This window comes from Protopterus annectens, chromosome 13.part0 (assembly GCF_019279795.1).
Source record: "Protopterus annectens isolate FY-2018-M chromosome 13.part0, PAN1.0, whole genome shotgun sequence".
In the NCBI taxonomy this organism is placed as follows: Eukaryota; Metazoa; Chordata; order Ceratodontiformes; family Protopteridae; genus Protopterus; species Protopterus annectens.
The window spans coordinates 161,201,805-161,228,651 of NC_056747.1; the positions used below are offsets into that span (position 1 = coordinate 161,201,805).

The 26,847-nt window shown below is 44.0% G+C and overlaps 1 protein-coding gene across 1 annotated transcript in view; it reads right to left on the reverse strand.

Annotated features, from left to right (window-relative positions):
- The window catches only part of CPAMD8 (C3 and PZP like alpha-2-macroglobulin domain containing 8), a 7,231,600-nt gene that overhangs the window by 6,952,703 nt on the left and 252,050 nt on the right, over positions 1-26,847 (reverse strand). The window contains exon 3 of the mRNA XM_044054766.1: positions 25,956-26,010. Within this exon, the coding sequence (XP_043910701.1) occupies positions 25,956-25,992 (37 nt within the window). The 5' untranslated portion in view covers positions 25,993-26,010. The remainder of the gene's footprint in view (positions 1-25,955; positions 26,011-26,847) is intronic.

Below are 26,847 nucleotides of genomic sequence, written 5' to 3' on the forward strand. Positions count from 1 at the left end.
TTCAGCATATGAAACTGACAGTTTAAAGCCCAAATAGATAAAGTAGCAGAAGTGTACACTTTTTTGCCCCATCTTTCTAAAGATCTGGAATCCTTCTCAGTGGGAATGGAGTTTTTAGCAGAAGTGGCCTTAACTTCCTTAGGACCCTGAGAAATGGTTTCAGGGTCAGCAGTAAGGATCTTGTATAAAAACTGGTGGGAATCAGGAACTCTATAATATCTGTCAGGCTTAACAGGAGCTGGAGGAAAAGAGTCAGGGGTTAAGTTAGCCTCCAAAAAAGCATCATCCACAATATCCAAAATAGGAGGAATAGCCAGGGGTCTATGTTGGGGAAGAAGAAGAAAATCCCTTAGTCTTTTCTTAGATTCCGAATACTCCTGTCCTTCCCAGTGGAAATGTTCCCTCATTTCAGGCAAAGTTTCCCCAAAAGAGAAGTCCTCAGGGGGAGAAGCTGAAGGAATGGATTCCTCAGCATCAGAATCCTCATTAGGAGGGAAAGAATATTCCTGGTCAGAAGAAGAAACTGAAGAAACAGAAGCCTGATCAGAGGAGTCATAATAAACTTCCTGCCTTGGCCTTTTATCTGGAGGGGGATGTGAACCCCTAATCATAGCAAGTCCTCCGCCATCTTAAGTAACTGTTTCTGTGACTTGGGAGCCGGATCAGAAGAGGCCTGTGTTGCAGTCTTTGATTTGGAAGGAGTCTTTGCCTTTGTCTTTGTCTTTATTAGAAGCTGAGTAGGCCTGAAAACCCCTTCGGAAGCCGGTACCTGCACAGCGGCTCCGGACCATTCCGAAGGAGCATTGTCCGAAAGTCCTGCAACAGAAATATTCAAAGGCCTAGTTGGCTCCTCGTGGGAGTCCGTTTTGGCCATCAGTTCCGAAATGGCCGACGACAGGGGCTGCAAAAGCGCCTCACTGACGACGGCCGAACCTGAAGCTGGCTCTGATTTGGACCTCAGAGGCCTGTCTTTGTCCTTGCGTCGTTTGTGAACTCCGGTAGCCGGAACCATATCCGATGACATTTTGTAATTAAAACGCCTACCGAAGTAATGAAATGCAAAATCGTACCTTCGTTTAATTGTACGTTGATTGAATCTAGCACAAAACCGACAACTAGCTACGTCGTGGCCAGGGCCTAAGAAAGGAATACAGTAAGAATGAAAATCCTTATGAGGTATTTGCTTCCCACATGAAATACAATTAACTTTTTCTGACATCGGACTGGAGCAAGAAAAAAGTTTCCCCAACGGGGTACTTAGCTTTGAGTAGGAGAAGAAAGTCTTCGGACTGAAGTTTGTTCAGAAAAAATTGTCAGGAGTCAGCCGACAGGCACTTGCTAACTGCTATCACCGCACGGCAAGAAAGACTGGAGAACATGGCGTCAGCTGTCAGTTTTGTACTCCTGGCGCTCTGACGTCAGGGAGCATGGCTGAACAGCCGAAGCCGGACCCAGACTTTGGGATTCTGGCCGACCGAGGACTGCCTGCCGGCAGGGGAGAACCTTACAGTCATGACTGCAACAGTGAAACACGAACATCATCCCTGATCCTCTGGGAGTAGATCCATTCTACCAGTGAGCTTGTGGTAACTGCACCTATTTCCAAAAGGGAAAACCACTGTTGCCTGGGCAAGAACAGATTCATCACAGTGATCCTTGGGGGATTCCTTCGGAATTTTCAGAAGTACCCTAGATCTCAATGAAAAGGGTGGAGAGCACACAGGAACACGCCTGTGCAAGGAAAAAAAAATTGTGTCTTACCATAAGGTTCCATCTGTGTTGCCGATATTCACTAATCCTTGACTGTGGGCTCAGTTCCGAGCCTCAGAACTGATTCAGCCATTTATTTCAGCTAGCTCCTTCCAAACTCTTGAGCTAGGCTTTACCCATAATTCCCCCCTCAAAATTAACTCAGATTGAGTTTTCCCAAAATAGTGGCAAAGTAATAATAATGAGACCAGATATGTGTCCCTAGTATGAAGCTAGTTCTGGAAAAATCTGATCAACTAAGAGTCTCAGGTTGAGGAAGGGGGAGGGATGTCAAGGGATTAGTGAAGATCGACAACACAGATGGAAAGTTATAGTAAGACAACTTCTTTATCTGATGATGTCAATCGTCACATAATCTATAACTGTGGGAGAGTCTCTATCTCCCTGAATCTTGGGAGGTCTCATGGAAGAATATTCCTAAGCACCATCGAACTGAATGATGCTCATCCCCTAGAGACCTGATCCAATCTGTAATGAGTTTTAAAAGTGCGAGGAGATGACCAAGTGGCTGCTGCACAAATATCACCTAAAGCAGCTCTGGCATGAAAAACTGCAGACGTTGCCACTGCTCTAGTTAAGTGGGCTTTTACTGGGCATAAAAGGCGAATCTCTTTTGATTGGCAGATAAATGTGATAAAATCTTTTAAGCCATTTTGTCAAAATAACCTTAGAAATTGGGTTACCTAGAGAAAGCAAGGAAAAGACAACAGTCAAGTCAGATTTTCTGAAATCCTTCATTCTATGGAGATAAAAATGTAGCTGTCTGTGGACATCTAATAAATGAAGGAAACGATCCCTTTTATTAGAAAAATAGGGAAAAAGACCAGTAGTTGAAGTGTCTGATTAATATTAGATTCTGAGACTACCTTCAGTAAAAAAGAAGGATTAAGTCCTAAGGGAGGGACTGTCTTTGTGAATATTATGTAGGGTGGTTTGCAGGACAAGGCTGGAAGTTCAGAAACTCTTCTAGCAGATGTAATGGCCACTAAAAATAAAGTTTTCCAAGTCAGAAACCAAGTCACAAGTAGCTAATGGTTCAAAAGGAGACAAAGTAAGGGACTGAAGAACTAGTGTTAGACCCCAAGGAGGAATGGATTCTTTAAACAGAGGTCTTAACATTAGGGATCCCGTTAAAAATGCTTTACAAAGTTTGTGACACAAGGGATGACCCATCAAACACCATATGGAAGTTCGAGATTGCAGCTAGATGGACTTTAACTGTTGAGGTAGATGACCCAGACTGATAGAAGTTAGCAGAAAAATACAAAACTTTATGAATGGGGGTCGTGTAAGGATGATGTTTGTTCATAAGGGCCCAGCTTGCAAATTTTTCCCATTTACTTTGATACAGTTTCCTACTTGAAGGTTTGTGGTGGGCCACAATAATCTGCTTGACAATTTAGGAAAGGGAAGGATGCCTGGCAATCATGGGAATTGGAGAATCCATGCCATGAGCTTGAGATGGAGGTTCGGATGAAACATGCCCTCCGGATGAGACAGATCATCTGCAGCTGGGTCCAGTTTCCGAAGATGATGAGGCCAAAGGAAGGGAAACCAAACATGTCGAGGCCAAAAGCGGGCAATGAGGATTACTATGTTCTCCGACCTTTTGGCTTTCTTGAGAAACTGGGATATTAAGGGAGTTGGGGGAAAGGCATAAAGGAGACCGGGGGCCAATCGTGGAGAACTGTGTGTCTGGGTGACTTACCCGGGGGGGGGGGGGGTTAGAGCAGAGTAACTGCTGCATTTGTTGTTTAGAGGGGACGCAAAAAGATCACAGCAAGGTTGGCCCCAGTGACAAAAAAACTCTTTTGCCACCACAGGACTGAGAGACCACTCGTGAGGTACTAGAATGGTTCTGCTCCGTTTGTCCACTATCATGTTTGAGCTCCCCAGAATGTGCATTGTTGTGAGAAAGCAGTTTGAAGAAATTGCCCATTGCCAAACTCTGAGGGCTTCTCGACACAATGGGTAATATTTGTTTTCCCCCTGTTTGTTGATATACCAGACTACCGACTTGTCGGTCTGAAATGCTACTTGTTCCTAGAAGGGCACCCTGAAGTGCTTGCAATGCTAACAGCACTGCCCTCATCTCTAGAATACTGATGTGCAAGTTGGCTTCCAACTGGAACCATGTGCCTTGGACTGTCCTTCACAGATAATGTCCCACCCACCCTACATGGGAGGCATCCTTCATTACTATGGCTTGGGGTTGTGGAAGGAGGAATGGTTGGCCCAAAAGAATCTTGTTGGAATGGAGCCAGCATGAAATATTCTGTTTGCAGTGACTGGTAATCAAGATGTGGTGAGACACTGGCTGATCTATCAGAGACCACTGGGAGACTAGTAACCATTGTAAGATTTGCATGTGATATCTTGCTAAGGGGACAAGAGTGACTGATGCTGCTATTAGCTTAATGCTTGAAGGAATTATCTAGCTGGAACACTTTTGTTCTGGATAATCTGAGTGACATGAGATCTTACCCTTAGTCGTCTTTCCAGTGGAAGTGAAGCAATTCCTGGAACAGTGTCCAATATGGCGCCGATAAATTCTAGTTGTTGTGAGGGCTGTAAATTTGACTTTTTGTAATTTATTGTGATGCACAGAGATGCACAGTGTAATCTCTTGCCCATTCTGACGCCTGGTGGTACAGTGAGGAGCCAGCCAAGGTATGGAAAAACCCACAATCCTTGCAGTCTGAGATAAGTTGCTACCACTGCCATGCATTTGGTGAACACCCTGGGGGCTAAGGTGAGTCCAAAGAGCAGCGCTCTGAATTGGAAATGACTGGCTCCCAGCCGGAAGTGCAGGAACAGCATTTGTCCATTTTTATGTGGTAATACACGTCCTGGAGATCTATACAGCACATTCAATCATCTTTTACCAAGAACAGAAGTATTGACTGAACAGAGACCATCTGAAATTTGGTTTGCTGAACTGCCTTGTTAAACTGGCTGAGATCCAAAGTGGGTCTCCAGTCACCTGTTTTTTTGTGCACTAAAAACCTGGAGTAAAACCCGGATCCTATTTGGTCTGGAGGGAATTTTTGGATGGCTCTTTCGTTGAGCAGTTTTTGAATTTCTGCTACTGCTGCTTCCCTGTGACTGGGTGGAACATCCAGGAGTCTTTCTTGGGATTTTGGATTTATAGAAAGTGGAATTTTGTAACCTCTGGATATAATTTCCTGCACTCATTTGTCAGACGTTATCAGTTGCCAAGTGGGTTGGTGCAGGGATAGTCATCCCTAGACTGCCTCCACAGGAGGGCAATCGGGTATCCCCTTCAGGGATGCTGGTAGGAAGTAGCAGAAGAAATCTCTGGACCACAGGCTCTTTGGGCCACTTGTGCCTCTGGGGCAGCAGCTTCCATTACTTCCCCCTCGGCCCCAGGGGAAAATCTTTGCCAAGTGAATCCTGGAAAGGCCCTTGGGATTTTTTAAACCACAGTCTGCCACTTCTCTGGTTCCTAGAGTAAGGGTGCTGAGGAGAGGAAAAACATATGCCTATGGCAGAAAGCATCTTCCCCATCTTTTTCACATCTGGCCAGAGTGTCTTTAGCCTTGGGACCAAAAAGGGATGATCAGTTAAATGGATTGTTGATGAAGGACGCTTTGAATAACTAAGCAAAATCACATAAGCACATCCAGGAGTGCCTACTAATGGTTGCGCCTGAACTTGATGCTCTTGTCATCCCTTCAGCTGCATGAGCAATTAGCCTCATGGACAAGTTAGAAATCAATTCAAGGGTGGCGAGCTGAAAGGCAACTTTGTCCCATACCCCTTCAGCTACTGCTACTGAGAGGGTACCCGAGAGAGCTCAGAGTAGATCTCTCTATAACCTTGTGAAGTGCAGCGTGTAGTTCAAAGACCTAAGAGCAAAGTTCAATGAAGGGTAAACATGATTCCCAAACCTATCCACAAGTCCTAGACTCCTTGTTAGGAAGATGGACAGTTGGACTTTCCTCGGCAAGTTCCTTCTTTATGGCTGCCGCTATCACCATGGCATCTATGGGTATATGCCTTTTGACCAATGTTGTTCTTCCTTGGGGGCTGAAAGGATCCAATTAGGTCTCTTAGGAATCAGTTTGATGGAGTCAGGCATCTTCCATGCCCACTGAGCAATCACTTTAATAAGATCGTCAACGAGTGGAGAGATCCAAGAGATACAAGTTTGGGCACAAAAAACATCAAGGTATAAAGACTCCGAGGAAGGTTGGATGGAAGACAACCCACCACTCTGTTTCAGGATCTCTAGGATGCCCCCAAAGGATACATCATTAGGTAGTGACCTGGAGAAACCTCCCCCTTCATCAAAGTCAGTATTTTCAGTTAAGTACTCTTCTGAGGAGTCTAAGGGCTTCCTCTTGCACATTTTCTTCTCAGGTACTTCCTCAGTGGGATGTTTTGGGGAAGTGTCCAAAGAGGAAACCACCAAACGTGGGGCTTTTGTGCCCTCTGTCATGGGGAAGAGATTGATAGACACTCAGATCAAGGAGATGTGGAAGTCTGTCCCAACAGGGATGGCAGACACTGCGAGTCCCCAATGGAGAAAGCCCTCTCTGTAGAAGGATGGGAGCCCAGAACCGAAACAGACTCCTTCAGAACAGAGGTCCCACCCCACACCGAGGAGACTACTCCCAAAACTGAAGCTTGGGTCAATTCTATGAAAGCTGAAGCACAGAGGGTCATGGATGGCTCCGAAATTAAAGAAGTTGATCCATGCACCTCAGAACCAGCTAGGAGGTCTCAACCCCAGGAGGCCTCCAGTGCTGAAGGCACAGAGGAACTCAAGGCAATTTTCAGTTACGGAGAAGAAGATGCTACCGGAACAGACAGTCGATGCTGGGAATGTCAGAACAAAGGGCTCCAATGACTCAAGAGTTGGAGAAGGAAGAACAGATGGTGTCTTAGTAGCGTCAGTTCCAATGCTAGCTTGGCTGGGAACCGAAGACAATCCCCCCTCACCATCAGGAGCTGATCCACCAGTCTCATGATGTCGGCTTCAGAGAAACTCTGGAACGAACTGAAGCAGTCAAAGCAGACCCAAGGGGTCTTGGCTTGACAAAGGGGCTCGGTGGTCTATCACTGAAAGGATCAACAGATGGAGAATATCTGGATCTCAGGACAAAAAATTAGCTGCAACTGCTCTGGTACCAATGTATCTCTCTGTGCCGAGGTACTTGAGGTCGACTCTGAAGTTTTGGGAAGTGCTGACTCTCTTACCATTTGGCGCCATTGAACTCTTCGACACAGAAGGTTGTTTAGAAACCTTATTGAGTGGTTCCAAGGTACTGGGAACTGAAGAATGTCATTTCTTAGAAAAGGAGGATGAGGAAGACAAACTGGCTTCTGTTCTGGACCCAGAAATGGCCTCATCAAAATAACTTTTAAGCAGACCTTTAAGAATTAACTTGTTTTTCTGTTCGGTGAGCATCCTGGTGGTAAAACCACAGCAGATTTGAGCTTTCTTGTAGATGAGGATTTCCTAAGCAATAAATGCAAAGGATATGCCCGTCCAAATTGGGCATTTTCTTTCACATTTTTGGCACATTTTAAACGCTGATGTACCCTTAGAAGATTTGGCTGGAGATTCTGATTTGTCCGCCATATCAACGCGCATGCAGGTGCACACACACACACGGCAAGGAACAGAGAGTTTTTTTTTATTTTTTAAACGAGAGGAAGAGAAAAGTAAGAAAAGTGCAACAATGGCAAAGGTAAAATGAAATACCTTAAAAAGTTAAAAGGTAAGTACTAACAATGGTACTTAGAACTACCAATGGTAATGTAGAGAGAGAAAAACACGCTAATAAAGATAAAAAGAGGAGCGGGTATAAGAAAAAACACTAGAAATGAAAGGGAAACTTATACAAGAGAAAAAAATAGGATAAACTTAAATTATAAGCCAAAGCTCGAGAGTGGTCGTACACGTCTGACACACGAAGAGGCAAATAAGATCTGAGGGAACTTTGAAAGGGGAATTGTGGATAAAGCCTAGACCAAGAGCTTGGAAGGTGTAAGCTGAAATAAACAGCCAAGTTGGTTCTGAGGCTTGGAACTGAGCCCACTGTCAAGGATTATGTGAAGACTGACATCAGATGAAATGTTATCTACCTTCTAGGCCTTCTTACATGGAGTCTTCAAGCAGAATCTTGCCAGTTGATCATTCAGAGAGGAAGCAAAAGGGCCTACTTGAGAAACTCCTAAACAGATGGATCAAATCTTGGAAGACCCCCCCCCATCTAGTTTCCATTTGTGATGTTTGCCCTTGTGTTGCTCAACCTGTCTGCCGCAAAATTTTTCTGTTAGATTGCAAAATGCCTGGAGAGTGAGATTATGCTGTGAAGCAATAGCTCAAGCTAACGCGGTTAGACTGCAAATGGGCAACAACCTGCTTTCCTCTTGCTTGTTGATGTACCACATGATTGTGGTATTGTCTGCAACAACCTAAACTGGTCCTTGGGACCAAAGATGATTTAGAGAGTTGACTGCCTTTATCAGGGGAAACATGTATTTTACATTTATGTGCCTGCATCTGCTCCCCAAGTAAAGTCTGAGACGTCCATGCTGACTGACTGCTTTACTGCAGGGAGGGACAATGGGAAAACTGGATTCAGAGACATTTGCCATCTTCAGTAAATGACTTCTCTTCAGATAAACCCCAGCATTGGAATGTGGAAAGATAAAAGATGCTGCTGCTAGGACCAAAGACACTTCGGATACCACTGTATCTTTCTAATGTGGTGTTTTGTCATGGGCATCATGACATGAAATTCAAAATCCTGAGGCAGACCCTCGCAGGGACCAAAGTATGAGTGGAAAACCTTAGAAATGGATCTACAGAGGGATCTATTTTTTCCTGTAAAGAAAAGCTCTTTGAACTGAGGTATCTAGCTGACATCCCAGGGACACAATCCTGTGTGAAGGAGTTAGACTTTTGAATGTTATCTTGCATCTCTCACACAAGCTGGATTTCAGAGTTAAAAAAAAAAACTCTGTAAAGATAAGTCAGTCAACTAAACATGGAAAAATGGGGATACCCTGTAATCTGCAATGAGCTATAACTGGAGCTAGACACTATGTAAACATATTTGGTGAATTGGATAGTCAAAAGGGTAAGGCATAGAGCTGATCTTGACACACAAAACCTTAAGAAATGCCTGAAGTCTGGAAAATGTGTGTGCGTGATATGCATCGTAAATTTAGGGTCATCATGAAACTTGAATGAGGAAGAGGAGATAACAGGTTGTTGAGTGACATCATTTTGAATGTGGTCTGTATCACAAACAGGTTTATGAAAGAAAGAGATCCAGAACAGATCTGCAACCATATTCTTTGGCACTAAAGACATCCTTTAATGAAAACCTTTCCCAATTTGGGAAGCAGGATCAAAATCTTTCCCAGTTTTTGAAGGAACAACAACTTTAGCACTCCCTGGGACAACATATGTTAAAGGACAAGGAGAAGACAGAGTATGGTCTGGTGGATAAGGAATTATGCCCTGAAAAGGAGATATTTCCTCCCATTACCACCTCTAACTTTGATGAATGATCTTCAGATCCCATATGCATGAAACTATTTGTTGCCAAACAGAAAAGTGGAGATTCAAATTTTCTGGAAGGGGGAAAGTAACTGCCAGGGTGGGGGGTGGGGGATTCTTCATTGTGACCTATTAAACTGTCCTCCTTTGGATGGGGGATCCTGAATTCTTTGTGCAACCCCCTTGCCATTTCTTAATCGTCTACTTACCAGCATTTTGCTGAAACTGTTTACTTTGTTTTTTTCCAAAACTGGATGAGGGATTACAAAATCCCTTATAAAATTTGCCAAAAGGCAGAAAAATCTTAGAGATCCCCTTTATCAACTTGATTCTTTCAAACATTTTGGTAACTTATGCAGCAGAATAACAAAAAACAGTCTTTATCCAAAGGTGAATTTAAAATCTATTTTTACATCATCTGGGAGGCTCTGAGAATACAGCACAGCAAACCTCTTAAAAACAGTACCAGTGGCCATAGCCCTGGAAGAAAGTCTTACACACTATAAACAGAAGGACTTTGTACCCAAACTTGCCTTTTTAGCCAGCTCAACTTGAGTTGACTGATGGTTTGGGTGCGTGGAAGGTACCTTGAAGCTTTGGAAGCTGGCTGGCTGTTGTATCTTTGGCAGGATATAACACATACAGCTAAGGCTACTGCAGCAGTGATCAATATGACGAACACCATAAAGTCAACTAGTAAAGGATGATTAGTTGACTCTTTCAAAGGTAGGAATGAGAAATAACAGAAAAGATATTTGGGCTGGGTAGTGTAGAGACTAAGGAAAAGAATGCAATACAAAAGATTAGAATTGAAAATCACAGTTGTCAATATAAACATACGAAGTCTGAATAGGATTATGCATACAAGTTTTGTGTTGATTTGCATTAAATAAAAAGTCAAAACATGTAACAGAGGAAACCATTAAATGTCAACTCCCTTAATCACTACAGTGGTATATATACTTATTAAAGATCTTGACATGCTGCTGAAATGACAAAAATAGAAGTTATGTCCTTACCATAACGTTCCATGTGGAGTGTTCATCTCGCCTTTGTTCTTACACATGGGTTCGGAGCCGATCCTCAGCTCCGTGTCGGCCGCTTGGCAAAGCTCTGCATCGAGAAGAAGCTTGAGACCAACCTATCTCCCACAATTCCCCTCTGCCCTTACCTCAGATCCAGTTTGCAAACAAACCAGACCCCAACGAGAGTGAACATACAACATACATGCCAAGGCATAGCTGGTAAACAGCCGTAACAACTGAGAGAGACAGAAGCGGGAGAACCAAACAAGACACCTAAACTGGACGTTCTTCCTGAGGGTGGGAGGGTGGGAATGTAAGAACAAAGGCGAGATGAACACTCCACATGGAACGTTATGGTAAGGACATAACTTCTGTATGTGAGAGTGTTCAATCTCGCCGTTTGTTCTTACACATGGGTAGCGTCCCTAGCTCCGTGATCCTGAGAAACTCACGGAAGAAAGTTCCTGAGCACAGTGGAAAGTACAGTTGTGTACACCTACCATAAATGTAGATGTTAGAGTGTCTTCACTGTTGCAGTCATAACTGTAGGGTGCTCCTGCCGGCAGGCAGCCAGAGGTCGGCCAGAATCCCAAAGTCTGGGTCCGGCGTCGGCTGTAAAAGCTAGTATCCTGACGTCAGTACGCCTTGGTACATAGCCCTCAGCCGACGCCATCTTCTCCAGCCTTTCTTGCCCTAGATGTCAGAATACCTCCAATAAATCAGAAATGAATCCAACAAAGGAAACACAAATACACCACAAAAAGGAAAAGAGGGGATAGGAGGGAGGGAAACCCCGACTGCAACAGTGATGACACTCGAACATCTACATTTATAGTAGGTGTACACAACTGTACTATGTTCTTTGTGTTTCACTGTTGCAGTCATAACTGTAGGGTGGAATCCCAAAGCAGTGTAGAGAGGGAGAAGGCTTTAGATAGAAGAAGGGGAGGCAAGAATACCCTGCAAGACAGCAGAGGCAAAGCCTGCCCTAGACTTAGAAAACAAGGGGAGATTGTAGTGCTTGGAAAAAGTATGCACTGAACTCCAAGTGGCAGCTTCCAAGATATCCTTGGTAGGTACTCCTCTGAGAAAAGCTGTAGAAGTAGCAGCTGCTCTAGTAGAATGACTTCTAATGGTTCCAGGAAACTGTTTACCATGATGAGTGTAACAAAATCTGATCCCATAAACAATCCATTTGGAAATGGTTTGTTTAGAAATAGGTTTTCCAAGTGAACTGGAGGCAAAGGAAACAAACAGTTGGTTAGACTTTCTGAAATCTTTAGTCTTGTCCAAGTAAAATCTTAACTGCCTGTGCACATCCAATGAATGCAAAATCCTTTCCCCTTTATTTTGAGGATTTGGAAATAAAGTAGGAAGGTGAATTGTCTGATTCAAGGCCACTTTCGAAATCACCTTAGGCATGAAAGTAGGATTGGTCCTCAAGGATACTCTGTCCTGATGGAAAATAAGGTAAGGTTCCACAGCCATAAGAGCTTGCAACTCTGAGACCCTTCTGGCAGAGGTCAAAGCTAACAAAAGAACAGTCTTCCAAGATAGAAACTTAATATCTGAAGATGCAGCAGGCTCAAAAGGAGGCAAAGTAAGTTTTTCTAAAACATAATTAAGATCCCAGGCAGGGACCGGAGGGGTCCTTGGAGGCCGCAAATTCTTAGCCCCCCTCAAAAACTGCTTCACCAAAGGATGTGAAAAAACAGGAGGATCAGAACTGAAATGCGCAGAGATAGCAGAAGCATGAATCTTAATGGAAGAAAATGAAAGTCCCTTAGATAAAAGCTCCGAAAGGTAAAGCAAAATAGAGGAGAGATCAGGAACCTGAGGATCAGAACCTCGGTCCTGCATCCAAATAGAAAACCTCTTCCATTTAGAGGCATAAGATTTCCTAGTGCTAGGCCATCTAGCTTCCAAAAGAACATCCAAGACTTGTATGGGAAGACTAGAGGCAATCAAATTCCTTTGAAGAGCCAAGCTGCCAAGCAAAGGGTCTTGAGGTTGGAATGTAGCAACTGACCCTGATGCTGGGACAGAAGCGAAGGGTTCAGTGGAAGAATCCAAGGAGGCCCCGAGAACAGGAGTTTTAGAGTCGGATACCAAAACTGTCGAGGCCAATTTGGAGCAATCAAGATGAGGAACTTGGGCTTGTCCTGCTTTATCTTCAGTAGTACCCGAGGCAGAAGAGGAAGAGGAGGGAAGGCATATGCAGACAGACTTCTCCAACTGAAAGACAGGGCATCCACTCTCCATGCTGTTTTGTGGAAGGACCTGGTGCAAAAGCGAGGCAGCTGATGATTGAGATGGGATGCGAACAGATCTATCTGGGGACATCCCCAAACTGCAGTAATCCTTTTGAACAAGTTGGTGTCTAGCATCCATTCGTGAGGATCTGAAATGTTTCTGCTCAGGCTGTCTGCTAAAAGATTTTGTTTCCCTGGAATGAATTGAGCCTGGAGATGCAGATTCAAATTTAGAGCTGTGTCCCATAAACTCATAGCCAGTCTGCAAAGGGGTAAGAATGAGATCCCCTGCTTGTTGATGTACCACATGACCGTGGTGTTGTCTGTGCGAATTAGCAGAGGCCCTGGTTGTAAAAGGTGCTTGAGGGCCAAAAGGGCATTTTGAACTGCCAACATCTCCTTCAGATTGATGTGCCAGTGAAGATGGTCCTTTGTCCAGGTTCCTTTCTGGCAATTGTCTAGAAAATGTGCTCCCCAAGCATAATCCGAGGCGTCCGTGGTTAGGATTTGAGTAGGTTGAGGGAGACGAAAAGGTTTTCCTTCGTTTAAAATGCATGCCCTGGACCACCAGAGGAATTCCTTCTGGAGGAAGGGGATCAGAGGAATTCCTTCTGGAGGAAGGGGATCAGAGGAATCAGAATATCCAGATCGTGATAATGCTGTGACCATACCACTTTTCAGATACCATTGAAGCTTTCTCATGTGAAGCCTTGCGTTTGGAATCAACAGAATGCAGGAAGCCATGTAGCCCAGAGCCTGCAGGAATTTCCTTGCAGTGAGCTGAGATAGAGTTGCCAAGGTGTTGAAAGTAGAAGCCAGCTGAGTTTGTTTTTCTGGAGTGAGATAGGCCCTTTGTAAGGTTGTATTTAAGAGGGCTCCCAAGAATACCATTTGTTGAGAAGGGATCAAATGTGACTTTTTTATGTTCACTGAGAATCCCAGTAGTAGGAGAAGACGTTGAACAAAGTCCAGATGTTGAAGCAGAAGATCTTTGCTGTCTGCCTGAATAAGGCAGTCGTCCAAATAGGGGTAAATCTGAATCCCCTGAAGTCTGCAGTAAGCCACTACTGGTGCCAGGCACTTGGTGAAGACTCTGGGCGCAGTAGATAAACCAAAGGGCAGAACAGAGAATTGAAAGTGCCTCGAACCTGCCTTGAACCTGAGGAATTTCCTGCGTTCTTGTCTGATAGGGATATGCAAATAGGCTTCCTTTAAGTCCAATGTCACCATCCAGGCGTCCTGAGAGAGCATTGGAAGTAACTGTTGCAGAGTGAGCATCTTGAACTTTGGAATTTCCAAAAAGGTGTTTAACACAGAAAGGTCTAGAATAGGTCTCCAAGAGTTTTGTTTTCTGGGAACCAGAAACAGCCTTGAATAAAATCCTTTTCCCATTTCCAAGAGTGGAACAAGCTCTATGGCTCTCATGGCCAGAAGAGCATCCACTTGAGTTAAGGCCTCTGACCATTGAAGTTTTGGCAGATCTGGCCAACCGTGAGTCCTTGGCAAAGTGTGAAAGTGGAACTTGTAACCTTTTAAAATCACATCCAATACCCATTTGTCCTGGGTAATATGAGTCCAATTCCTGTAAAAAAGAGACAGTTTTCCTCAGAGAGGGGCGTCCAGGTAAAGAGGTCCTGAAGCCCAACCGAGAGAGTCATTGAGTCGGTTTTCTTTGAGATTGGGATCTGTCTTCTCCCCTTCTAGGTGAAGAAGCAGTCCATTGTCTAGATCTCTACGAGGCCTGGCCTTGACCACGGCCTCTGGATCGTCTATATCTTCCCCTTTGAGACCTGTCAGACGTGGGAAAGGACCAATTTTTAGTGGGCCAATTCCTGGAAAATCTAGGAGGCTGAACCTATAAGAAATCTTTTACAGTCTGCATGGACTTTGCCTTTTCTTCCATCTTTTTAATAACTTCCTCAGCCTTAGAACCAAAAAGAACATCATGTTGAACAGGGGCATCTAATAATTTGGCCTTAACCTGTTCAGGCAAACTTTGTTCACGAAGCCAGGCATGTCTCCTAATCACAGTACCAGAGGCAGCAGCCCTGTAGGAAGCATCCAAGGCATCAAAACCACAATGTAAACTATGCTTGTTAACCTGTTCAGTAGCATGCAAAACATCCTGAAGTTCCTTATCCTCAGCACAAGCAGGTACGGAAGCAAGCTTTTGCTTTAAAACAGACAAAAGAAATTGCTGGTATTTAAACATATGAAACTGGCAATTCAATGCCCTTACAGAAAAGGTAGCAGAAGTATATACCTTTTTGCCCCACCTGTCTAAAGCACGAGAATCCTTCTCAGAAGGAATAGGATTTTTAGAAGTAGCAACCTTAGCAGCCTTAGAACCCTGAGAAATAGTTTCAGGGTCTGCAGAAGGATTTTTAAAAAGAAATAAATGAGAGTCAGGAACCCTATAAAATCTATCAGGCTTAGAAGGAGCAGGAGGCATGGAATCAGGATTCAAATTAGCCTCAGAAAAAGCATCATCCACAATGTCCAAAACAGGAGGGATAGCTAAAGGCCTATGCTGAGGAAGAAGAAGAAATTCTCTAAGCCTCTTTTTGGAAGCAGAATATTCCTGTCCTTCCCAATGAAAATGTTCCCTCATCTCATGCAAGGTTTCCCCAAAAGAAAAATCCTCAGGCGGAGAGGCCGAGGGCAAAGATTCCTCAGCATCCAAATCCTCATAAGGGGGAAAGGAATAGTCCTGATCAGAGGAAGAAACAGAAGAGACAGAGGCCTGGTCAGAAGAATCCAGAGTAACATCCTGTCGAGGCCTTTTCTTAGGAGGGGGGTGAGAACCCCTAATCATTGTAAGCAAGTCTTCAGCCATCCTCAATAATTGTTTTTGTGTCTTGGGAGTGGATTCAGAAGCAGCTTGAGCGGAAACTTTAGACTTAGGAGGAGTCTTTGTCTTTGCCTTTGCCTTTGAAATAGTAATGTGAGTAGGCCTGAAAACCCCCTCAGAAGCCGGTACCTGCACAGCGGTTCCGGACCCATCTGAAGGAGCAACGTCCGAAGGTCCTGCAGCAGTTAAAATAGTGGGCCTTGATGGCTCCCCATGGGAGTCCGTATCGGTCATCGGTTCAGAAGCGGCGGACAGGGGCTGCAAAAGAGCCTCACTGACGACAGCCGAACCGGACGCTGGCTCCAGCTGCAACGAGTCCTGTTTGGACCTCGGAGGCCTGTCTTTATCTTTGCGCTTCTTTTGAACTCCGGTAGTATCCGACGACATTCTGTAATTGAAGCGTCTGCCAAAATAATTTAAAGCCCAGTTGTACCTGCGTTTGATAGTACGAGAGTTGAACCTGGCACAGAACCGACAACAAGAAATGTCGTGGTCAGGGCCTAAGCAAGGTAGACAGTAAGAGTGGAAATCTTTGAGGTATTTGTTTCCCACACGCTATACAATTATTAACTTTTTCTGACATCGGAGGAACAAGAAAAAGATTCCCCAACGGGGTACTTAGCTTTGAGAAGAGAAGTAACAACTTCGGACTGAAAACAACCAAGAATGCTGTTCGAAAATCGCCAACCAACGTTTTGCGAGCTGCTTTCCACCACACGGCAAGAAAGACTGGAGAAGATGGCGTCGGCTGAGGGCTATGTACCAAGGCGTACTGACGTCAGGATACTAGCTTTTACAGCCGACGCCGGACCCAGACTTTGGGATTCTGGCCGACCTCGGGCTGCCTGCCGGCAGGAGCACCCTACAGTTATGACTGCAACAGTGAAACACGAAGAACATCCAAAGGTTGCCCTGTCCCTGGAAACCCTATCCACTTTGTAATGAGTAATGAATGTATGTGGTTTAGACCAAGTGGCGGCCGCACAAATAGTGTCCAACGGTAGGCGGGCCGCATGAGCCAGGGAGGTAGATATTGATCTAGTAGAATGTCCTTTGGGTTTGACGGGTAAGCTCTGCTCAGAAGCAGTATAAACAAAAATTCTACAATTGGATAGCCATTTGGAAAGGGTTCGCTTCATCACTGCCATGCCCTTCCTGCTGTCCGCAAAAGCTATAAAGAGCTGATCTGTTTTTCTGTGATCCTTTGTTCTATCCAAGTAAAATCTGAGTTGTCTATGAACATCCAACTTGTGTAACATATATTCCAACTTATTGGAATGGTTCTTGAAAAATGTGGGGAGCTCAATGGACTGATTAATGTTATTGACGGAACAAACTTTGGGAAGAAAGGATGGATTAGTGCGAAGAGATACCCTATCAGGGTGAAAGATCAAATATGGGTGTTTAACGGAAAGAGCTTGAAGTTCTGATACCCGTCTGGCTGATGTGATAGCTACCAGAAAGAGGGTTTTCCATGACAAAAACTTCAAAGAACAGGAAGAGGCTGGTTCAAACGGTGGTAGCATTAGCTGTGATAATAGGAGGTTCAAATTCCATGGTGATGTAGGAACCCTGACTGGTGGCCTGATATGGAAAGACCCTTTTAGAAAGGCCTTACAAAGTCTATGAGCCATAATAGGCGCTCCATTTTCTCCCACATGAAAATTTGAAATGGCAGCCAATTGAACCCTCAAAGTGGCAGGAGAAGCTCCTTGGTGAAATAGTATGGATAGAAACTCCAAGACTCTGTTCAGTGGGGCTGTTACAGGATCCAAATGTTGTGTAGTTGCCCAGTGTACAAAACGCTTCCACTTACTAGTGTAAATTTTTGTAGTGGAAGCTTTATGAGAAGCCACTAGAATATTTTGAACCGCAGGGGAAAGAAGATCAGACCTGGCTAAGAAGGGAAGCGGAGCAGCCAAGCTGCTAGTCTGAGGGAAAGAAGCGACGGGTGGGGAGCCCCTGACGAGTGGGTCAGTAGATCCGGCTCCAGGTCCAGGGTTCCCGAATTTGGTGTGCTTGAAGAAAAGGAAACCAAATTTGACGAGGCCAGAATGGGGCAATGAGGATTATTGTCCTCTCCAGGTTGTTGGCTTTCTGTAGAAATTTTTCAATCAGAGGTATAGGAGGGAAGGCGTACAGGAGGCCCGGGGGCCAATCGTGAATCAGAGCGTCCCTGGGGACTTCCCCTGGAGGGGTTAATAGGGCAAAGTAGCTTCTGCATTTGGCGTTCGTTGGAGACGCAAACAGATCGCAGCAAGGCTGGCCCCCACTTGCGAAATATCTTGTCCGCAATTGTTCATTTGAGGGACCACTCGTGAGGTAACAGGATGGCTCTGCTCAACCTGTCCGCTATGACGTTGGATAACCCCAGGATGTGCGTTGCTATCAGAAAACGACCCGTGGACTCTGCCCATTGCCAAATTCTCATGGCCTCTCTGCATAGTTGATAAGATTTGGTTCCCGCTTGTTTGTTTATGTACCAGACTACGGACATGTTGTCCGACTTAACTGCAATGGTCCCTAGAGGTAAAAAGGGAGAAAAGTGTTGCAACGCTAGAAACACTGCCCTCATCTCCAGAACATTGATGTGCAGATTGTACTCTAAATTGGTCCATTCGCCTTGGACTGTCTGTCCCTGAAAGATGCCCCCCCACCCTATCAGGGAAGCGTCCGTGGTCACCGTAGCTGACGGAGTGGGTAGCACAAATGGTCGGCCGGCGGAGAGATTGCAAGTCTGAAGCCACCAAGACAGGTGCGATTTGCAGATGTTCGTGATGTGAATTTCGTGTGTCAGGGGTAACTGTTGGAACGACCATTGTGCAAATAGCAGCCATTGAAGGACTCTCATGTGCAGTCTTCCCAAGGGTATTGCAATGAGGGAAGCTGCCATGAGACCCAAAACTTTCAGAACCAGTTTTGCTGGGGATTTTTTGGACAACAGGAGAAGAGATATATGATTTTGTAGAGAGGCTATTCTTTCTGGAGGAAGCCTTAGAATCAAGCAACGAGTATCCAATTCTGCTCCTATGAATGAGATATGCTGTGATGGCTGTAATACAGATTTTTCGAAATTTATGGAAATTCCGAGATGAACACAGAGTTCTAGTGTGTAATCCCTGGCCTGAATCAGTCGACGCTCGGTGGTGGCAGTAAGGAGCCAGACGTCCAGATACGGAAACACCTGGAATCCTAGGCGTCTCAAGTGAGACGCTACCACTGCCATACATTTGGTGAAGACCCTGGGGGCTGAGGTCAGACCAAAGGGCAGGGCTCGAAACTGAAAGTGACTGGCTCCCAGCCAGAAGCGCAAGTGATCCCTGGACGCCCTGGCCATTTTGATGTGGTAGTACGCGTCCTTTAGATCTATTGAGCACATCCAGTCGTCCTTCTGTAAAAATGGAAGGATCGATTGAAGCGTGACCATCCGGAACTTTTCTTTCTTGATGAAGGTATTGAGTTTGCTTAGGTCCAGAATTGGCCTCCAGTCCCCTGTCTTTTTTGGAACCAAAAAGAACCTTGAGTAAGTTCCGAATCCTCTTTGGTCCGCCGGGACTGGTTGGATGACACTTTTTTTCTAGCAGCTTTGAAATTTCTATAGCTGCAGGGTCTCGCAGATGGGGCGGTACATCTGGGAGTCTTTTCTGCGGTAATGGGGGTAATAGAAACGGAATTCTGTAACCTCTGGTAATAATGCTTTTTACTCATTTGTCTGATGTAAGACTTTGCCAGGCCTGAGGGTATAAAGCTAAGCGACCCCTGACTGCCTCCAGAGCAGGACAGCCGGGCCTCCTCTCAGGAGTGCTGGAAAGGTTTCCCGGGAAGTGCATCCCTGTCACCTTGGTTTTGCGGACCCCCTCTGCCGCCAGGGCGATGTCTTCCACCTCTGCCCCCCCCCTCTGCCTCTGGAGGGGGCATCACCCTGTGTGCCTGGGAAAGAGCCTTGGGGTTTTCGAAACCACATTTTTCCACCACGTTGCCCTTTGGGGTACGGTCTGGATGGGGTGGAAAAATGGACTCCGACAGCAGACAGTTTTTCCCTCTTGCTCACACCGGGTAAGGGTCTCCTTTACTTTTGGGCCAAAGAGAGTGGCACCGTCAAATGGGGCATTAGTAAAGGAAGACTTGAAGGCTTCCGCAAAGGTACATAAGCGCATCCAGGATCGTCTACGAAGAGCAATCGCTGAAGCCACAGCCCTACTCGATCCTTCGGCTGCATAAGAAATGAGCCTCATGGACGAGTTCACAATAGATGTAAGGGTATTGAGTTGTGCTGTAACTTTTTCTGAGACAGCAGCATCGGTAGTACCCTGGAGGGTATCTCCCAACTCTTTGATTAGATCCCTCTGTAACAGTGTGAAATGCGTCAAATAGTTCAGCGATCGCATGGAAAAAGCCGCTGAACTAAAAATGCGCTTCCCATACCTGTCCATAGTCCTAGAATCTCTGTTAGGTGGATGGACAGATGAGGAAGATTCAGACATCTCCTTTTTAGTGGCCGCTGCCACCACCATAGCGTCCACTGGAACTCCTTTTGTGAGATAAGCCTTGTCTTGAGGGACAGTAATATATTTATTAGGCTTTCTAGGGACTGGCTCCACTGTGTCAGGTGTCTCCCATGCCCTTCGAGCAATCAGTTCCATCAACTCATCGAAGGGCGGAGTGACCCAGGAGGGAGAAGGGCGAGCACCGAATGCCTTCAGCAAGACTGATTCATCCTCAGAAGGGGGTAGGGCTTGCCAATCACCTCTCTGTTTCAGGATCTCCAGGATGTCAGAAAAAGAGACATCCTCTGAGGGTGATTTCGGGGACTCTTCTGACTCATCTAAGTCAGTGTCCGATGTTAAGGATTCTTGTGGAGAATCCAAGTGTCTCCTCTTACACAATCTTTTCCTCGGGACTTCCTCGGGGGGGGGGGCATCCGATGAAGCCTCCGAGGAAGAGGGGGCTCCCTCTGGGGGCGGCTGAGACACCGGTGCTCGACGCTTTGACGTAGCCGTGGGTGCAGAAGAGGATAACGGACCTTTATGGGAAGGAGAAGCCGTCTCTGCTGAAGTGGTTGTCTGAGTCGACAACAGCTTCCTCATGAGGTCGAAGGCCCCCGGGTCCCGAGTCGAGGAATCCCTCGGTTCCGAAGAAAGCGGAGGGATCCCCGAGACGGGGACCGAAGGCATAGACCCCGAGGACAGAGCCGAGTCGATCCGAGCCGAGGCACCGAGAGGGAGAGTCGCAACCAAAACATCGGTCCGACTCTCAGTCCCCGAACCAAGGATGGATCGTCAGCTCTGCGATTCCGGTAATGGGTCCGTCGGAGTAGAGGTGAACGGTGCCGACCGAGAGAAGGACGGTTCCGGCACCGAGGGCTCCACGATCATCAGATCAGCCTCTCCCGGCTCCGAAGACTGAACAGGCCTCTGAGGAGGAACAGATGGAGATAAGGGAAGGCCTTCGAGTCTCGATACCAACTGGGAAGAGACTGAGAGGAGTTTGGACAAGGCCGTATTCTCCATTAATTTCTGCACCACGCGGTCTACATCAGTGTCGGAGAGGGGTCTAGAAGAATGCGTCGAAGGAATCGAAGATGGAGCCGACCTCAAGAGCACAGGAGGTGGAAGCTCCGTCACCGGTTCCAAGACTCGAGGCTCGGTAACAGACAAAAGTTCAACACTCGGCCCCGAGGTCTGTGGAACCGGTGAGCGAAGTTTAAATAAAGAGTTCGGAGCCGATGACATGGGCTCCGACGTCTTCGATTCCTTCGAGGATTTAGATGTCTGGTCCGATGCATCCACAGCCTCTTGGAATGCAGGCTTCAAAAGGCCTCTATCCATGAGTTTCCTGCGCCTATCTGTCATGACCCTTCCACTGAAAGAATGACAAATGGGGCAGTCTTCTTGCAGATGGAGAGGGCCAAGACAGTAGACACAGGAACTATGGTTGTCTGTGACAGACATTTTCTGTCCACATTGGCACCGTTTGAAGCCTGACTTAGCTTTCTCAGACATAATAATAATAATACAATAATAGCCAAATCCAATAAGACTATACAATTCCACACAGTCTTGAACAGGCAGTAACAGCCAACAATAATGTCAAAGTCAGTAATTTCAGTCAAATCCAGTAGTTAGTCAAATCCAGTAGTAGTTTTAGAAGTTTAGTGGGTGAGGTAGGCCCCGAGGGAACTAACTTACTATATATATATATATATAAAAAATATATACGTACACGAAAGAAGCCCTCGACTCACTACACACACACAAAACTTAAAGGTGAACTAGGAGAAAAAATTATCTAAAAAATCTTGGAGAAAAAATTGTCTAAAAAATCTTAGATAAAAGTAATCTTATCTGTCAGGTGGCCCGAGCTCATCAAAAATGATGCGAACGTTGCAGCGGCAAACTAGATCTGAGGTAAGGGCAGAGGGGAATTGTGGGAGATAGGTTGGTCTCGAGCTTCTTCTCGATGCAGAGCTTTGCCAAGCGGCCGACACGGAGCCGAGGATCGGCTCCGAACCCATGTGTAAGAACAAACGGCGAGATTGAACACTCTCACATTGCACTGCACGTATTGTGTAATCCTTAGTTATGGGCAAAGACTAATGGAGAATAAATGTGCCAGCCACCCGGAAAATTCAGTGCACCATTAATTTGGACTGCACTACAGGTATAAACTTGGCAATATGCAAATAAATAAAACTGCCATAATAAGAGAAAAGAAAAAAAAATGTGATCAACATGGTAAAAGAGGGCTTAAGATGTTTAATTGTACGCCAGAATGTACTAAACATAGAAAAGGTTATTTCTGAATGGGTGGTGGCACATTAATCATGAGAATTCAAAAACAGCTGCTATTTTTGAAAAAGAAAATAAGATTAAGAAAGACTGGAAGGAAGATGAAGGTCAGAACATTGTTAGATCAACTCTAACAAATAAAAAATACAAGAGGCTAGAGACAAAACGTTGTTTTATATGAGAAAGAAGACAAACAGGATGAATCCTCACAAAGTCAACAGGGGGACTCAGGTTAGTAATGTAGAGGAAATTAATAGAAAAAACAATGTGCTAACAGATATTCTTTGAAAGTTGCATCATTAAACATGAAAATCTTAAAGAATGATGCAAGGAGGTTAATAATTTCATACGATATTCCATGTTTACAGGATGTCAAACAGATCTCTGAGAAACAGAAACCTTTTAAAGTGTAGATGAGAAAGTGCTGAAGCATTTAATGTAAGAAATGTTCTAAAATAAAACATTATCCAGGGAAAAAATATAAAGTTCTTGATGCTGCAGATGAAGGTAGTGCAACTTTTGTAGATGATCTTAGGTGTGAAAAGAAACACCTCAGGTTGGGAATAATATATGGACATTTGTATAAAACCACTACAGTGGAGAAAATGTGACAAAATGAGATTAGTTTAGAAGACAAATGGAACAGATAAAAATGTAATCCATTTTTTTCACTCTCCTTTGTCTTACTTACCTTTAGTTAGTGTGGTGCTCTCATTAGAAATGCACGACCGTTATCTTTTAAAAAAAGAAAAATGTCAAGTGAATTATGTTGTATGTCCAAATATGCTGTCACCTTTAGTGAAAGTAATAAAAAAATTCTGATAGGCTTAATGGCTTGCATATCACAAAGACTAATGGCCGCAGTGGTTAGTGTTGTCGCCTCACAGCAAGAGGTTCTCTGGTTCGCTTCTCGTCTTGAGCACCTTCTGTGCAGAGTTTGCATGTCCTCCCTGTGGTTGAGTAAACTTTAAAAGACATGCAGGTAAGGTGCGTGAGTGTGTATATGCCTTTTGTGAAGGTTGGGCATCGGACTGGCAACTCAACACTGTAAAAATCCACTGCCAATCGACAGCAGACCAGTGAACTGCTGTGGTGACCCCTAACTGGGAAAAGCCAAAAGTCTAAAGTCTATCACAAAGACTCATAAGGGTGGATTTCTGGAAGAGAAAACCGACTAAGACATGCATTAGCAATCTTTACTGCTGCTATGGCAAATAAAAGAATTGGACTAGCTGCTTGACTTCTCCAAGCCAGCAGCAGGAAGAGGAGATCATATAATGAACACTGGTGGCTGATGAAAAAAAATCAGTGTATAGAATTGTGTGCACCATGTTAAGGGATAAGCACTACCTTGACTTGTCTGTGTGGTGTATCCATCAAGAAAAGACGTCTACCTGATGACTATTTATTAATTCATCTAGCTTGTACTAGTTAGAAAAGTATTTCTGTTGCAAGCAACAATCAGGAAGCTTGGTTATATGGAATTTAGGATCTTTTGTATGCATCCTGTCTCTTTTAATGTCTTTTATTTTGTCTGGATATTTTAAACTTTATTTGAAGTATTTTTTTTATTATTTAAGTAAAGTTCATTTAACCTTTAAGCTAAAGGGGCTAACATCCATTACTTATTTATTATATATACATTTATGCAGTGTAGTTTATAAGCAAAGAGGGCAGGCATTAAACTGTTTGTTAATAAACTGTATGGCAGACATTTCCAATTACACTGCTTAAACCTACTAACAAGTAAGATTAATTACTATGTTTACAACTGACATGAACATGAGCAGCAAGGTAACTGGGGTGTCTGGAGCCTGAACCCAGAGAGGTGACAGTACTTTTGAGTCTTAAAGAAAGCTATGGGGAACTGGATGATTTTTCTAGTCTTCCCTGACGTGTGTGTGTGTGTGTGTGTGTGTGTGTGTGTGTGTGTGTGTGTGTGTGTGTGTGTGTGAGAGAATGAGAGACAAAAAATAAAACTGTATGAGAAGCAGTTGCCATACATAAAGGGTAAATAAAATGGTTCATGCAGAGAGATCAGTATGACATGGAACTGGATGCTTGGCTAATGACACAGTTCTGTAAGTGGACTTGTGTGCAGTCCAGACACCCATACCCAAGACAGCAGTGCATATTCTCTTTATGCTCTTGGGAACAAGTTTGTACTTTCTGAATTAATGAAATATACTTAAGTACACTTTCTTTCACCCTTAATGACAGTGGAAGGACTTAACTCCATTGGTACCAGTCATCTTGAAGTCACCATGGGTGGCATCCACCCATCTGAGTAGAAGATTCATCTGAGTGATACATTCAGTCCATCACATTTGGTGGCGAACATGCCAGTCCCCATTAGCAAGCACTTTATGTTTAACTCAAAACAGTAACATTAAATACTGAATGCAAAACATACAAGGAAAACATATAAAGAAAAAAATTAAACTGAAGCAAAGATGTGACTAAATGAAGTTACTGTTGATGTCAAGACATTTAACATACAAATTATCATAAATTTATAATTAATTTTTTCCATTTGTCAAGATTCATGGAAATTATTATTCCAGATATGGTTAATTTGCAAGTTTATACTTATGGAGATTGGATCAATTTTTTTACTACAGTATGTTTATTACCTTTACCATTATTACATACACTTAGTAAACATCTCAAATCAAGAGTTTATCTATCAGCCACCACAATTCTGTTGTTTATATGCACATGCATCCAAAGGCACTAGTAAACTTGCTAGAACTACAGTAAATGCCATGTAGCACACTGTACTGAAGAGTTTTGGCAGTAGCATTTGTGCTACACCAAACAGTGAGCACCCTTTATCATGCTGCAAAATCAGTGCATTGTAAAAAATCAGGGGAACGTGTTACTGTCATCTTACCATACGAACACATTCATAACTAGATATAAAAAGTAAACTCCAACTTAGCTTTATTTCTCCAGTCATTTAAATCATTTATGCATCTTGACAACTTGAAAACAGTACTCCATTTATGAAAATTTGCTTGTTTTAACTTCTTTTTGAAGAAAAACGACAAAACTAACTTTAGTTTAATTCTGCTCCTCTAGACCTGCTGTGTCACCCCCTCCTGTATTGGTTATCCTTTTTTAGAGCTTATTTTTCTTCTGTTTATTGTCACAGGATCACAGATGTTCCTCGTCTCCACTGCATAGTTATTGAGGAAGGCAGGCATCCAAGGTCTGTACTAAATTTTTGCGGTGTCACCAGACTGAGAATTATAGCAGTAAGATAGAAGAGTTCTACTTCTGGGAATACACTTCCGGCTTCCAGAGAACAGAAATCCTAACTGCCAATATCCTGTTGTTTTACAGCTTTCATGCAAAAATAGGGTACATCACCCTTCTCAGAAGGGCAGAAATTGCCCAGAGATATTCCATTCCCATTCTATGCAGCACTTCTGAAAAAGAAGTGACTTTCTTTTGTATAAAGTGAAACAATGGGACATATTAACGAACCATGTAGTGCAGACCAATTCTAAATATGCAACAAAAGGACAAAAATACCATAAACAACTATTAATCAACTAATAAAGCAAGCAAGCAAAACAAAAACCACAATGCAAAAGCCAATACAGAGCACTCTACTATACTGCTAGTTAGTTATGACCCAATCACTGATCAATCAATTTCTTGGATGGAAGCAAACATCTTTCTCAATTCTGATCCAGTAAAAATGCAACCAAAGCAGGGACTCACCACAGCAGACAGACTTTAAGTCATTCCACTGAATCATTCTGGAACCTTGTGGATCCTGTGCAAAGATTAGAAAGAAACTGTGAAATATGATCATGAATAAAGGTCTTGAATCATTGTGGATAGTAAAGTTGTATTAGCTTCTCATTATAGAATATTTTTTATGGGATACACAAATAGCAATATAAAAGTACAGCAGTTTAAGTAAAACTTACCATAACAGTAGATGTTCGGATAATCAGTAGTCTCAGCTATATAGGTTACATCCTGCCAAGGATATAACAAGCCAGCAAGCCCCAAAGCATAAGGGCACCTTGCATGCACCAAACCCGACAGCTTGACCTGACAAAGTCATGCTGGGGCACAAAAGCCCTTTAAAGCTCTCCTGCCAGCTGAGCCCTGAAAGGACAATGCAAGGAAAAACAAAAAAATGTCCACACACTGGCATAAACACACGAAAAACAATGGGGATGGAGGAAGTGATCAGCTAATGCAGACTGAACATCTACTGTTATTACAAGTTTTACTTTCACAGCTCTACTGTGTTCATTATATTGATCATTGCTGCAGTAGCCTTAATGGACATTACTTTAGCTAACTACATTTGGGAGGTGGAAGAAGAGGAGCCGAGGAGCCCCTTAAGAATGATCACAGCAAAGCTTGATCTAGACATGGGGGAGGAAGCAAGCCTGTAAATGGAAGTAAAGAGAACTAAGTAGCAGATTCTAGAATATTTCTAGAATTCAACCCTTTCCAAAAAGCCATAGACAAAGCCAAGGCCCTGGTAGAGTGGGGGGCTCAACCCTGCCTGGAATAGTTTTGTTATAGTGAGTTTATAACTCAGTTATATAATATTTAATATTAATTCATATTTAATCCAGTAAGGTTTACACCT